Source organism: Atractosteus spatula, chromosome 5 (genome assembly GCF_055471065.1).
Source record: "Atractosteus spatula isolate fAtrSpa1 chromosome 5, fAtrSpa1.hap1, whole genome shotgun sequence".
Lineage (NCBI taxonomy): Eukaryota > Metazoa > Chordata > Actinopteri > Semionotiformes > Lepisosteidae > Atractosteus > Atractosteus spatula.
Window position 1 is genome coordinate 63,653,164 of NC_142710.1, and position 14,326 is coordinate 63,667,489.

The window sequence follows — 14,326 nt, forward strand, 5'->3', positions numbered from 1 at the left end:
GAAGGGTCACCTGTGCTAGTTTGTGCACGTTGTGCTTTCTTTATTTTGAACTCTAGAATGCTTTTCCCTTCACCCCTCCTAAATGGTTTTGCGTTGCATGCCCTTACATGTTTGAATACAGATTGTGAGTGATTTTGTCCTATGTCAGTGACCTTGTTACTATCGATTAATTTGAAATTGTCGATAGCCAAGCTGCTTCTGGTAATGGATGGAAGAAATGATGGATAATTGCTGATTATACTGACACATTTTTATCCAGAGTAAGCCTGTTTAAATGTGCTATGGGTATTTAAATTGCATACTTTAAATTATGGTTGATTTGATTTATGCTGTAAAGACAACAGTATATAATTTTGTGAAGAAAGGTTTATTCACCCTTGAAATTTTCATGGTTCCTTACATAGTGATTACCCTACTGAACACCTTTTAGCTGCCAAAGCCATCCCTCCCCCAGAAAAGGCGATTAGAATGACACAATTGTCATATAGCACTGTTGACTGTTCCTATCAGCCTACCATCATCTTTGTGTTAATAGCAGTGCATTTTTAAATACCCATGTGCTGAAAATTATTGGAAGGTTGAATGATTTTTGCATTCTGGAGGCCAAGGGTCATACAATTTTGAAAGTTCTTTGAATAAAAGTAAAAGGACCGAGGGATAACCTCACCTGTTTCGAAGTTTGAAGTATTCAAGGCTTTTACTGTAAACTGAGCCAGTAGTCATAGCAGATTAATTTAGGTATGATTAATTTCTTGCTTTGTACTAATGCCTAGTGCTTATTTCTATGACACCTAGTGGTATTGTTATATTCTCATATCCTTTCCTGAAACACAGATAATTACACAGATATGTATTCTTATTAATTTATTTTTTTTCAAAAGACATACAGACAATGCTGTCTGTTAAGATATTTTCAATAGATCCACAGTGCATTTTAATCTATAAGTGTTTCATAGAGCCCTTCTCTCTGGAGGAAATTTATTTATATAATACTGTAGATTTGTAATGCGGAATATCTGATGCTTACATTTATTAAGTTACTGTACCTTACTGGCATCAAATGTTTCCTGCCTGAGAATGCAATCTTGAACTCTTCAGATTTCTTAGATGTAAAAAACTAACCACTGAAATAAAGAGAGAAAGAACTCATGGATGAAAACCAGTAAGTTTCTTTCAGTCAGTTCAATGATTGCATTTATGAAACTGTTTTTAAATTGCCTTTGATTGTGCATCACACGGAAACGATCAGCCGTCCCATGGATTATTTTTAAAAAAACACAAAGGAAGCAGGAATCAATAAGTCCATCTGATGTGACCCCTAATTATAATAGCTCTTTCAACTCCTGTTTTCTTTATTAATGGGGAACGAAAAAAATTGCTTGTAGAAGTTGGGCACAACAACTGACATTTACAATAGTTAGTCTGTGCTTAGGTGTGTGAAGGACTCTAGTCTGTAGCACCATTAATCACACTGCCAAGTAGGACACAAGAGTGCTTAATTTATTGCATTAGGATGGTCTTAATAAAGAAACAGATTTAAGTGATGAATAGACATTAGACGCCAATTACAAAGTTAACATTAATCATGATAGCTGTGTTTAAATGGAAGAACTGAGGTTTTCCTAAAGTTTGGTAGAAGAGAGTAAGTGAAGTATTGTGTTGTTTTATCTTGAGATAGAAGTGCATGTTAATGCCATTAAATTAAAATATCCAAACAATATTTGAACTGAGTTCTAGTTAAGAGGTGGTGGACTAGTGAGTGGTACTCTTTTGTCTGAACCATAATTTCATCACTGATGTCGTATGGAGACCAGAGACACAATAATGTAGGAGGTGCCATTCTTTAAATGCGAGATTAAGCCAAGGTCTTGTTTGCTTGTGTGTCATCACGTGGGGGCGTGTCTAGTGTGTTGCTTTGGTCGTCACAGCTGTTCGGGCTGCTGGAGAATGAGCCGCAGCTGTGAGGACTCTATAAAGGCACACTGCACATCCCCACTGAGGGACGAGCAGGGTCAACCCCTAAAGGGGACGATCATTTCACCGACAGACCCGGAGGGGTTTGTTCCCGGGTAAGGCTGTCGTTATTTTTTACGCTCCCTGCTCTCCCAGGCTGGACCCTATTGAATACGGTGAGCCCAGCCTGGATGTGGCGGTGCGCAGCGGCACACTCTTCTTTTTGCTTTCTGTTTTGTTTTTTTTCACCGTTTTTTGTGTTATTTTGTGGTTCTTGCTGACCTCCGCCCACTCCCACAGTGTTACACTTGGTTGTTACAGATCCCATGGACACTGTTCATAAGAGAAGGGGTTTTAACCTTGGTGTCTTTGTTCAGTTCCACTCTGGGCTTGTACAATTTGGCCTCCCTCCCATTCACCATCCTAAAGCAATTTCTCCTTTTTCTGCCTCGCTGCCTTTAGTACAGAATGGCAGCTGTGCATCACCCAGGTGAGACTGCACATCGGGAAGTACTGCAGGTCCCCTCCAGTGTATAGCACCCATCCATTTCAGGGTTGTGGGGGAGCCCACCCTAGCAAGCAGTGGGCACAGGGCAGGGTACAACCAGGATGGGATGCCAGCCAGTTTATTATCAGCTGTGCTTGTTACAGTACCTCATGTTCTTCATGTCTGTTTGAGTGTGTCCTGTGTAACCTGTTTCAGAGCCATAGACTCCAGATTAAATCATATCTATTTATGGTGCCAGAACGGAGAAGAGGTGTGTTAATACTATCTAGGTACTGTAGATCATTAGAAGGTGCCCTGACAAAAAACTTCATTTGTTCTTAAAATGTCTATTGCTTTAAATTTCTGATGTTTCGCTCTCTGGGTTGAGCTACCTGTCCTGGAAAGAGTGGGATGATTGCTTCCCTTAAATTATAAATTAGATGCATTCTATTTTATAAGTCTGCTGAACTATTTAGAAGGAAGGGGATCTGGGGGCACTGCAGTTTGATGTGAGAGAATGGAAAGAGTCGGCTCTAAAATGTTTTCATCATTTGTTTTTGGACTTTAACAGACGTAGTCCAGACACCAATGTGGAGAACTGCACCTGTCCGATTACCCAGGTATTCAATATGCCTTAATGTTATAGACTTCAAATCTACCTCATGACTCAGTTTATGCAGTAGATTGAGTGTAGTTTTCAGAAAAATGCAGCATGCAAGCAGCTCTTCATACTGTTTCTATATGTAAATTGTAAAGCTCAGCAAGGGAAATAAATTATTCATAGTCCATTTTAATCCAAGTAGGAAACTACACCTTTAAGGTCATGTCTTCCAGGTGAATTTAGTGCTTTACTGCCCAAAACTCCCGTCAGCTAGTCTTTTCCAGTGATGAGTCAGCTGAACATTGGTCTCAAATTTGCAGTGCACATCTAACTCACTTACAGTACATTTTTGTAAACCTGTCAATACCTTCTACTATTACAGTATTGAGTGAATGTAAAAAGTACTGAGAATACCAGTTTGGTTTTTGTATTAGATTTCCCTGAAGTAATTTGTCTTAATCTTTCTTTTATTGGCTTTTCTAAAAAAATATGAATAAAAAAAACACTTGGATATATTAGATTGATTTTCCTTGTCCTGATCATCTCTGGTCATTTTCATATCTTAGCTCCTTGAGTAACTTTCATGTCCAGGGTCATGGGAACAGGGATGTATGGATCACCCTGCTTTATTGACCTTACACCGACCTTTAACCCCTTGACCTGTTTTCCTGTCCTCTTTGAGATATGACTGAAGTAAATTAGTGGAGCCAAAGCAATTTCACTCCTTACTCCTGAGTCACCATATCTGTGCTTAACATAGAAATATCAGAAGGTTCCTTGTACTAAATTTATCCTTAGCAAATATATTTATCTTTGAATTTGTTTCACATTATTCTGACAAAGACTGTCATGTTGTACAGCTTTAACCAATTCACTCTTCATTCTTCAGTTTCTTATAGAGTAACATTAGGTCTGTGATTAATACTAAACAAATAAATGAGCCAAAGAAACTAAAAGAAAGAGGCTCAGGTGAAAGCCATGTCACCCCCACCCCCTTGCCTTACAGGGATAGATAGCAATACTTTAAAAGGCTTGAATTGTGTGTATTGATCACTGTTCACTTTTGGAAAAAACATTTAGTTTATTGAATGACATGGCATAGACCTTGGATATTAATAGCACTGGCAAAGAGTTATGCTAAACACACTGCACTTGAATAAGACCCTGTCAGGCCTAACACTGTGTGACCCTAGCAGTTACTGCTGACAGGTGTAAATGACAGAAAATTAGTATTGATTGTGATGACTGCAATCACCTCAAATGCCAATTATTACTTGCTGGTCAGGGAATAAATATAAATTCACACAGAGTCTTTTTTTACAAAACATTAAATAAAGGCAGCATTTCACCTATCTCCCTATTGTTCACTTAAACGTTTTGTTGATGTTAGTGTGGAAATAATAGAAGTTGCAGATGAATAGCAGAGAGACATGGAGAGTGCAACTCGAAGCTCCAAACATGTTAGTTGATACCGTATTTTACGAGAAAATGATCTTGTGAGTCCTCGGCAACAATCTAGCCTCTCTTCTTGGGAGAAGAGCATGGCTAGGCAGGGCATTCTTGGGATGGTACTGTATATCCTCTCTTATCAAAGCCAGTGCTCTGGGTTCAGACTTTTAGCCTGTGACAGTGACATAGGATGCCAGTTGAGACGAAGTTGGAGACAAACCTTGAGATTGTGGAGTCACGAGCACGTCCCCAGGGTGTTAAACAAAAATCTCCGTCTGCTGCTGCTTTGTGTCGGGGGTTTTTTTTGCCAGCAATTTGGTGTTATGTGGAACGTTTCTGGTTTTCAGGGAAAGCATAACATTTGATTATATATTATATATTGTACTTATGCTTACTTGTCCTTACCTATTGGCAGCTAAGTACCATCACTGGTTAAGAAAAACCAAAGTGTTTCAATTCCTTCGGTTCATTAAACTACACGTTCCTCAGCTGTATGGCCCTCAAGGACCACTGGCAGAGAACAAGCAATCTGCCATTATTACTTACATGGAAGCTTTGCTTATGATTTTCAGCTGAGGCCAAAGAAATGATGATGGCTGGCAGGGGGAGCAGCCCGTTGAACACACAGTTCGCTTACAGTTGTTCCCGGGCTGGGCTCCCATACAAAATGAAGAAGGTCCTCATTGTACCGTACAGCGTTGAAGAGCCACAGCCTGTCCTTGTTGAAGGCATTACTAGACCAAAAAAAGCTCCTATTTAAAGATAACATCTTTTGTCGGAAGAGGCATATATTTTCCATTTTGCCTTTGGAATGAAAGCTGTCAAAAACTGCTACTACTACAGTGGCTTACAGTGCTCTTAGTTCTTACACATGCCAAGTGCACAACTGCAGGCCAGTGAGACTCCAGCTAATTGCTTGATCGTGGTTTCTCTATTTAATGACACTGTGGCACTAATCCAGCTGCATTAGCTGCCCGGTAAACATATATTCTGCAGCAGCAGTCACTCTGTACCCCCAATTTAGCCCGTTAATGTCACTGGAAATCCTGTGTACTCTTCCCTCTTTCCCAGGGGAGTGCAGATTAATGGAATTAAGCATTTCAGAAGCTGACAAGCTGATAGCAGGGCTTTCTGTGCATGTCAAACTTACACAGTCATAAAGTCTATGAACCTTATCTGCATTATAGATGCTACAGTAGTCTCTGTTTCTGCATTCAACAGAAATATCACATATCTGTACCCTTTGTACTGGATTTTAGTATGACCACTCATTTTGTGTGCTCATTTATGAAAGTATTTTAACATTTTCATAGATAACAAAATCTTGCAGCCTAACTTTTAAATCTATTATTAAAATCCTAAAACAGTGATGGTACATTTTATTGCCATGCTTTATATGTGTGGTTAAAGAAATAAGATCCTATGCATCTGGTACAGTATAACACACTGTTAAACAGTCAATGAATTATTTTCTTACAATCCTTGTTAATCAATCAATACAGTGTTAAATCCTAGCACAGGAGGGATTCTCCTGTGAATCTTTTTCTCCAAACCATCCTGTGCAGCCTGAGCCCCATAGTGCCTGCAATACAGCTGATAATGACTGGAAGTGGAATGAGGCTCCTATTGATGACATTGGAAGCCGGCAGGCACCTGACATGTCACAGGAGTCACAGCTATGCAGCAAGTCATCATAAGTGGACAATTGCTGGAAAATTCAAGCCTGGTCAATACTGTCAACTCTTGATGCTTATAGTCTCCCACTCTTACTTATTTAATGACATACAGTACCATTGATTTGAAGTGCTAATATATGAGCAATGAGACTCACATGATACTCTAAACAAATACATGAATATGAGTTTTTTTGTTGTGATTTTCCTTTTTCAATTTTTTGTCTCGGTTCAATATGTCACGGACGTCCAAAGGGACTAACCGTGGAGAGCAGGAGAGTGGATAAAGACCCATATGCGTAGCGGCGGAATGGGAAAAAGGCCCGGGCTCGTTAGTGCAAAGAGTTCAGGAGTGCCGTATAGAAACCTACGCCCTCAGGTAGCGGACGTGGGGCGACCTGGTGCTAGGCGGGTCTCAGGACATCCGAACGTCAATGCTGAGCGAGGGCAGAGTGCAAGACCCGGAAATATATAGCCCAAGGGAAAGAGAGGGACCAGAAGGCCAGCCAGGCAGGAAACTAGGGACAGGACAGAGTAGGAGCGCCCTCTGGCTGCAGAGGGCATGACACAATGTACATTCTTTCTACTGTTTTTGTTCTGGAGCCCGAAACATGTTATTGATTTTGATGTTACTTGGCTTAGCCAGTGAAAATGTTAAGAAGTGCTCATGTTAATCAGCTATTAATGAATTTGACAAATCATGAACATGACATAATAAATATCGATAATTAAAGAAGGCATTTCAAATGGTATGAAACGCAGCTTAAAGTTATATTCTCCTAATAATTGTCCATTTATAGAGTTCCTCATAATTTCTCAAAAACATATACATTATTAATGGTTTAAAAAGGTATGACGGCTAGTTAAAATTTGGCTTATATATCCCGTTGAGCTTTTTTTTGCTAAAACAAATCTTCTGTACACTTTTCAAGAACTTCACATTTTATTGTTAAACTCCTAGTTTTTCACATTCCTCTGTTGTCTGTGCTTTTGAGCATGAAAACCATTTCAGGTTTAAATCAACAACAGATTGAATACAAGCAGTGTATTGATGAGGCTGCCCCATTCTGAAGATTGCTGTGCTTTTACAGCCATTATTTTTCCACAAAAATATATTACATAGAAAGTGCACTGGTATATAGAAAAAGGAAATGAAAGCAAAGAAAAGTACTTTTTAGTCATTTTCTTTCAACAACAAAAGTCATGTGTCATCTCATCTATGCTCTGGACAAACAGAATGTCTCTGTAGGAGAAATTGATTATTCACATTTCTTTTTAAAGAAAGCTTTGTTTTCCAAAATTATATTAAGGTAAAGTAATATTGGGGAGCCATTTTGTTTTAGTTATATTTATAGTTAGGGTCATTATAGAATTCCATTCTATTCCCTAGCCTTAAAAAAGGGCAGCATGCAATCAAAATATCTTTAGATCTTAGATTTCACAGGTCTCTCAAAGTGTTTTTTTCCCCATTTTTTATTGATCTTCTAAATCTAAATGACTTCATTTTAAAGACATTAATCATGGAAAATGGAGAAAAAAAGAAAACCCCGAATATGATTTATAAGTAATTTTCAGTGCTGATATGCATTTGACAAATAATTATAATAAATAATAATCATCATAATAATCCATTGATATTCAGTTACAGAAATATAAAAGCTACACAGTGTGGAGAAGTATAGCAATAAGTCTATGCAAAGTAAAACTGTACAAAACATTTTTTAACACACTGCATGATGAAGGATTGTTATACAGCACAACAGACATATGCTGTCGGTATACTGTTGCTTTTTACTTAAAATTCTGTTTACCTTAATTTTCCACTAAATTAGAAGTGAATAAACACTTCAGATAGATCGTAGCACAGACTTGTAAGATTGCAGTTATGACATTACCTCCTAAATATATTGGAAATTTTAGGAAGCAACTCTGTTCTATTGTAAATACATTTCTTTTACTGGTGTCTATGTTATATGTTACTGTATATGTTTTAATTTTGATATGTGTTTTTAATATTTTAGATGTATATATTTTTCAGACACAGCTTTTCTGTGTTTCTGGTTTTACTAATACAAAAATGTGGAGAAACAGAAAAAAATTAAACTTGTATATAGTATTAAGTATTGTTTGTATCGTAGGTTGCCAAAGCTGTGGAGTGCTGAGATAATGAATGATGGAACACATTAGCTAGCAGTGGGGGTTTAAAACACATTTTAACAAGTAATGATGCATTTAAAAAGAGACGTATAACTTGCAAGAGACATTTGGTAAATTTCTCTAGCCATTAGTGATTTTTCATTAGCGTGCAATGTTTAATGACCAGTTCACCTTTCCCCTTATATCCCCAATGTGTCTTCATAACCTCCAGATAATTAAAAAAAAACTTTCCTTCATAACCACTAAAACACAGAAGCCGAACACTTTTTTTCCATAATATGGAAACTATAGACTAAAAGTACATTGCATTGTCATACAAGTACATTGCATTGTGTGGTGCTTCTGATTCACCTTTGTCTTGAATGACTAACTGAAAGTTAAGACTTAAAAGACTAAATATCTTAGCAGGATGACAGGGTAATCAACCACAACAATGTAATATTCCTGGATTTGGGGATGTCTTTAAACCTCCAAAGCATGGCAAAATTATATGTGGGTATTTGATCTGAGAGATCCATGTTATTTATAAGGGTGGATAACTGAAGTTGGGAATAATTCCCCAAATATGGTTCAGTACGAATACGATGCAGTGAATAGTCTTTAATTTCATTGATAAAAGCGTGATCACAGTGGCTATGGCAAAATAACTCAGGGCCTCTTCTTTTTTTGAAAAGTTGTAAACATTTTGGGGTGTGCAAGTGTACAATGCTGAAAAATAACAGGTCTTCCCCAGAAATAAGTGGCTCTGCATACAGTACACCTGTGAAGCATTTTTATTAGCTAAAGTGTATATTTCTGTTTTTGTGTATTTGTATTTTTTTGCACTATGCATATATACTATATATAGCATTCAGTATATACTATAATCTCTGCATATATAGATACTGCATGTACTGTATAACATTCTGTGTAACATACACTGTATATTTGGTATGCAGATAGTCTCTGCCCAGTGGTACATGCTGCATTGCTTCAGAAATCTCGTCATCCTCATCCTTTGCCCTTTTCGTCAGTTTGATGGTAGACTGCAGCCTGGATGATGTGGAGCCGCTCGGTTTTTTCTTCAGCTGCTCTGCCAGCAGCTTTGTTCTCTGCTCAGTTCGCCATCCATGTTGTTTTTGGTCTTCCTCTGCCTCTTTCTCTGACCACGGGCCTGGATGTGTGAAGAACACGTTCACAATTTCAGTGTGCATGGAAGAAGCAGTCATATTATTCAACATGCCTAAAACCTTAGGCTAGGGACAATGCTTTTAGAATCAAAATTATAAAGCACTTTGAACTTATAGGAACTTCAGATTTTGTAGTTATTCATTCCTTTATAATATCTGTTTTTTATATGTGAGACATTGAGATCAAAATCAAAGATCAAGATTTAAGGTCATGCATTTGTAATGTGATTTAAAGATTAATCACTTAGTTCTTAAGTGATTTCCAACAAAATGGCTCCAATGCTTCATGTGCCAACAGGTCATGAGATGTAGAAATTTGAATGTCACTTGGGTCTGCTCATTCCAATAGCCTAAATCTTCAATCCTCTGTATCGTTTCCTGTTCTCCTGTTCCAGTAAAGTTGCAATGTGGAAATGTGTTTTTTACACAATTCACCCTGATCACTTAAAATCTAAAGTGATGCAGTGTTTGGAGTGTCAAGGAAGATCCCATATATGGAAGTTATTTAGAAGATACCTACATAAAATACTTCTAAAAAGTATTTGAATGCTGAAAGCATTTGAATGGGTTAGACTGCTTCATGAAAGAAATGGAATTTCTTTTCCTGAAATGTTTTGTAAGTGTACTTGGGTCAAAACATTTGTGACATTTTTCTATATAACCCTTCAAATGTATAGTATCTCAAAATAGTTTTGCTAGAGTATCCTTTAAATGAAAACAAAAAATATCAAGGTCACGTTTTGTTTCCCTTGCTGATTTATTATATCCATGGTGACAGAGTGAACTTCATCACTACTCTGAATGTAACATTGAAAATTAAATTTCAGAGCCAAAAGAAAATGGTTAGAGGGATATAAAGATATATCATTCAAGAATATTCTGTATTGGATTCCAATTGTCGACTTCTATTAAAGTCGCGATCACTTTCCCCCCATAATCACACTTACTGAAAATGACTCAAATGTTTGGTTCTGAGGGTAGATTGGAAAATGGTACAATGTTTCTTGAAAGATTAGGGCACGTTGATGGTAGCTGTAGCCAGCCAGCCTCCAACTGTCAGAAGACAAAGGTTGCTTTGCTCACATCTCAAGGAGCAAGTTGTCTCAGCGTGATCCATCCGAAAAGGTACTTTACTGTAGATGAGAGTGGAAGGGAGGAGGGCAAACACAGAAATCTGGAATTAATGGTGTTACGCTTCTATACAGACGCAGTTAAAGCTCTGATGAATTTTTCTCTGCCTATCAGTGACTGCAGGAGGGGCAGCCACTGGAAAAGGAAGAGTCTTCATCTAAAAATGTGGTTTCTCACCCGGCAACAGCGTAATAAAAAAATGTAATTAGAATCGCTGATTAGAAGACGAAAATATAATTATTTAAAGTGTCCTTTGCAGGGTTTATTTTTTGCAGATGTTAGCACTTTCTGACTTTCCCCTAGCTTAATTGTAAGGAGAGCCACCACTGGGACTGGCTTTCAAGTAACAGCCTGCTTGCTACAGTACGTTGGTTCGTTATACCTACTGAAGTGGAAACTTAGAGTCAATGAGTAATTATTAAGAGCTTTCCAGCATATTAGCTGATGTAGTCACTTGTAAAGACTGCTGGTGATGGAATAGTCCATTAGATGTTTCTGTTGCTCATCAGGCCCCTGAGAATTGATTCCGATTTGAAAGACCTACCTGTTCTGATCAATATTATAATTATTCTTGTTGATAGATTGTGTTATAGTGGTAATCATCATTGCGGTACGTCCACTCAAGAGGCGTCGGAACTGTCCACTGCATGTGGTAGTGTGCCACAAATATCTGATTCAAATCAACACACTATTGAAGCGGGGAGGACAAGCGTGAAATTAATTGTTCCACTTCATCTAAGACCGTCGTTCTTTCCTTTGAGAGAGTAATTTGTTGCCTCATGTACCCAGGGAAAGGGAAGGCTATTCTTGTACATGAGAAAGGTTTTTCCAACAGATTTTAAAGATGCTTTTGCTTGGGTAAATAACACGTTCATACAGTACATATACATCTTGCCCCGTATAATAAAGTGAGGCAGAACAACTGACAGCAAGCTGATTTTACCTAACTGGTACATGGAGGAATACTTTATCAATTTAGCCACAACATGTAAAACTATAATTGGAACACAGGTTTCTAGGCATCAATTGGCATTTTGTAACACAGACATGAAATAAAGAGGAGTCAGCATTCATCATGTGCATGTGCTCATATCTATCTCAGCAGTCCTGTGTTTGGTTAGCCTTGTACTGTATTGAAATAAAATTTCTGCTTTAATGCAGTTGTGCATTAACTGGTAACTTTGGTGTGTTTTATATCCCTTTTTAATTTTATTCCCATCTAAAACCTTTATTTTAAGGCATGATTCATGTATAAAGTTTTGTTTTTGCAAGTTCTTCGTTTCCTGCATTTGTTTGCAGCATATTTGACACAATCATTGAATTGTGTGTCATGCTCTCTTCCAGGCAAAAAGCATAATTTACACAGCAAGCTAAAAGCACTCAGAAACATTCACATGTACTTTCTGAAGGCTTTTTACGTGGCATTATTCCTATAAGAGTTGAATCTATGCTTCCAAACAGAAACTAAAAAGGACTGTTATATTGAAGCAGGAGCCTACTTATTACAACAGTATGAGAAAAAGAACTGTGACCAACTGTGACCTGGATTCGTCAAGGGATGGGTTGGGATGAGTTAACTAGGGTTTCAAATGATATAGTAACCTCTGTAGCCTCCTTTGCACTTACTGTACATTCTTAACTATGAGCAGAGGTGTGAGAAGCACACAGTTGGTTTTTACAGTATAAATCAGTTGGTTACAAAACAATAACTAGTGATTCTGAATTTCTATTTAAAAAAAACTATTTGAATCCAAGTAAAGGGTCTAATGAGAATTATGCATTCACCTTTATATTTCAAACATTATTTGACACCAAAAATGTATACTTGGAGAATGCGAACAAATCATTCATTATTTATATCCTATAATTGACCAAAAACATGGAGAAATTGTACAAAGGCACATGCATGGGTTTGCATGCACATGGGTTTGCATGCACTGTGGTATCATGCCTGAAAAACATAAGGATCTGGCTTCTGTGTTCCTTTTAAACAAATAAGCAGGAGGAGAGAGTGATAATCTGCCAGAAAAAATAAAATATCAGAGTGGGCTTTATAAGTGTGTCCAATCTGGAAAGTTATTTTTAGTGTTTCTATCATTGCTGGACAGTTTTATCATCCTGCTAACCTTAGGTTAGAAGTACTGTAGTTCACGTAGGTAGCTGCAAAGGAACGAGTAAAGGTTTATTCCATGCTGAAAAGAGAAGAAAAGAGACAGTGACCTGAAGAAGGCTCCACAGCCGAAACATTGTGTCTCTTTTTCTTCTCTTTTCAGCATGGAATAAAACTTTGGGTTGGTGCTAGTCTCAGTTGTGGAAGCACACTGCTAAACATGTTGCCTATTTATGTTTTGCTGAAATTCCCAAAAGTAAGTTTTATGTTACTGATGCAAAAAGTAAGCAATTCAATGTAAAGGCTAAAGAGCTGCCAGAATGCCAAGTGTGGTGGAGTTTAGAAGAGAAACTAACAGTCTTATTATCTGACTCACTGTGTTTTCAACTGGAGGAGATAAATAACTGACCAGCAGCTACGGTATACTATACTAAGCTCTTGCTGAACCTGAGGAGAAAGCAAGTATTTTCTAGTTTTATGTGGTTTGCTCTTTTTATCTGAAAAAGCGGAGCTGTTTTAGATGAGAACAATACAGTATGTAACAAAAAAAAAACAGAAGAAAGCTTTTTGACGGTATATTTCTACACATTCCTCTTTCATAAGAGAGCATCTGTGGTTTTGCTCTCACCCCTTTTCTGAGGCGTTCTGTGACTAAGGTTTTTCCCAAGATCCCTCTGAGACAGGAGCTGTGGGCCCTCGTACACAGTCTGTTGTTTCCCACACCGTCAGCACCGTGCTATCTAGCTCCACCAGAGCAGCTTGCGTGTCACATTTCCATTATAGCAGGCTTTTTTTTTACTTGCTTCAGTCGTCACAGCCACCCGAGCCCGGAAATGGAGTATCTGTCCATACAACCAGATGATGTCATGTGTGAATGATTTGACCTTCAGCTGCCTCAGTGACTGGAAGAAGTCTTCTGTGTTGCCTCGGTGTTAATAACCAAAGATGACCCCTTCGGTCTTTCGTGAAACACACTTTGCTTACATTTTTATTACAAATGTCCTGTATAAAACAAGGATAAGAAAAAAGGTCTAAATATTGGTATTTAATTTTAACGTAAGCTTAATGTATTTTTTTTTACCAAACGTTCATTGTTTGCAGTAAATTACAAGGCTGAAATGTGCATTATTTTTAAAAGCATTGGTTCCAATTACAATAAATATTTTAAAAATATCCTTAAATTACCATCTTTAAAGGTTTTACATTTTAAAGGGGGACTACAGTCCCAATTTCTCAGACCGGTTATCAAATCTCGGTAACAAAATAAATTCATTGACGATCTAGGAAAAATGACAAAGTTCGCATTAAGCACAAAACTGCAAACTTTGTGAAAGTACTGTATAGTCGCCATGTTGCTGCAAACTCACATTCAAGTTCCCACAAATTACAACATGATTTGGCCCTTCCTCCTCACTAATCTCTATGAAGACTAATGTAATGTGATGTACGAGCATATATAGTACATACAGGTTTCAAGTGTATTCAGAAATGTTCTGCATGCAGCGTTAACAAGGAAGTAGTATTTGTCAGCAAAACTGTGTTGAAATTGAAAGCAATATTTCTATTGGATTAAAAGAGGTGTATTCACAAGCCTGC

General features: G+C 37.7%; 1 protein-coding gene across 1 annotated transcript in view; it reads left to right on the forward strand.

Moving 5' to 3' along the window:
- The window catches only part of LOC148835455 (voltage-dependent calcium channel subunit alpha-2/delta-3-like), a 194,756-nt gene that overhangs the window by 30,560 nt on the left and 149,870 nt on the right, over positions 1-14,326 (forward strand). The window contains exons 2-3 of the mRNA XM_088915809.1: positions 1,929-2,069; positions 2,416-2,443. Coding sequence (XP_088771935.1) covers positions 1,929-2,069; positions 2,416-2,443 — 169 coding nt within the window. The remainder of the gene's footprint in view (positions 1-1,928; positions 2,070-2,415; positions 2,444-14,326) is intronic.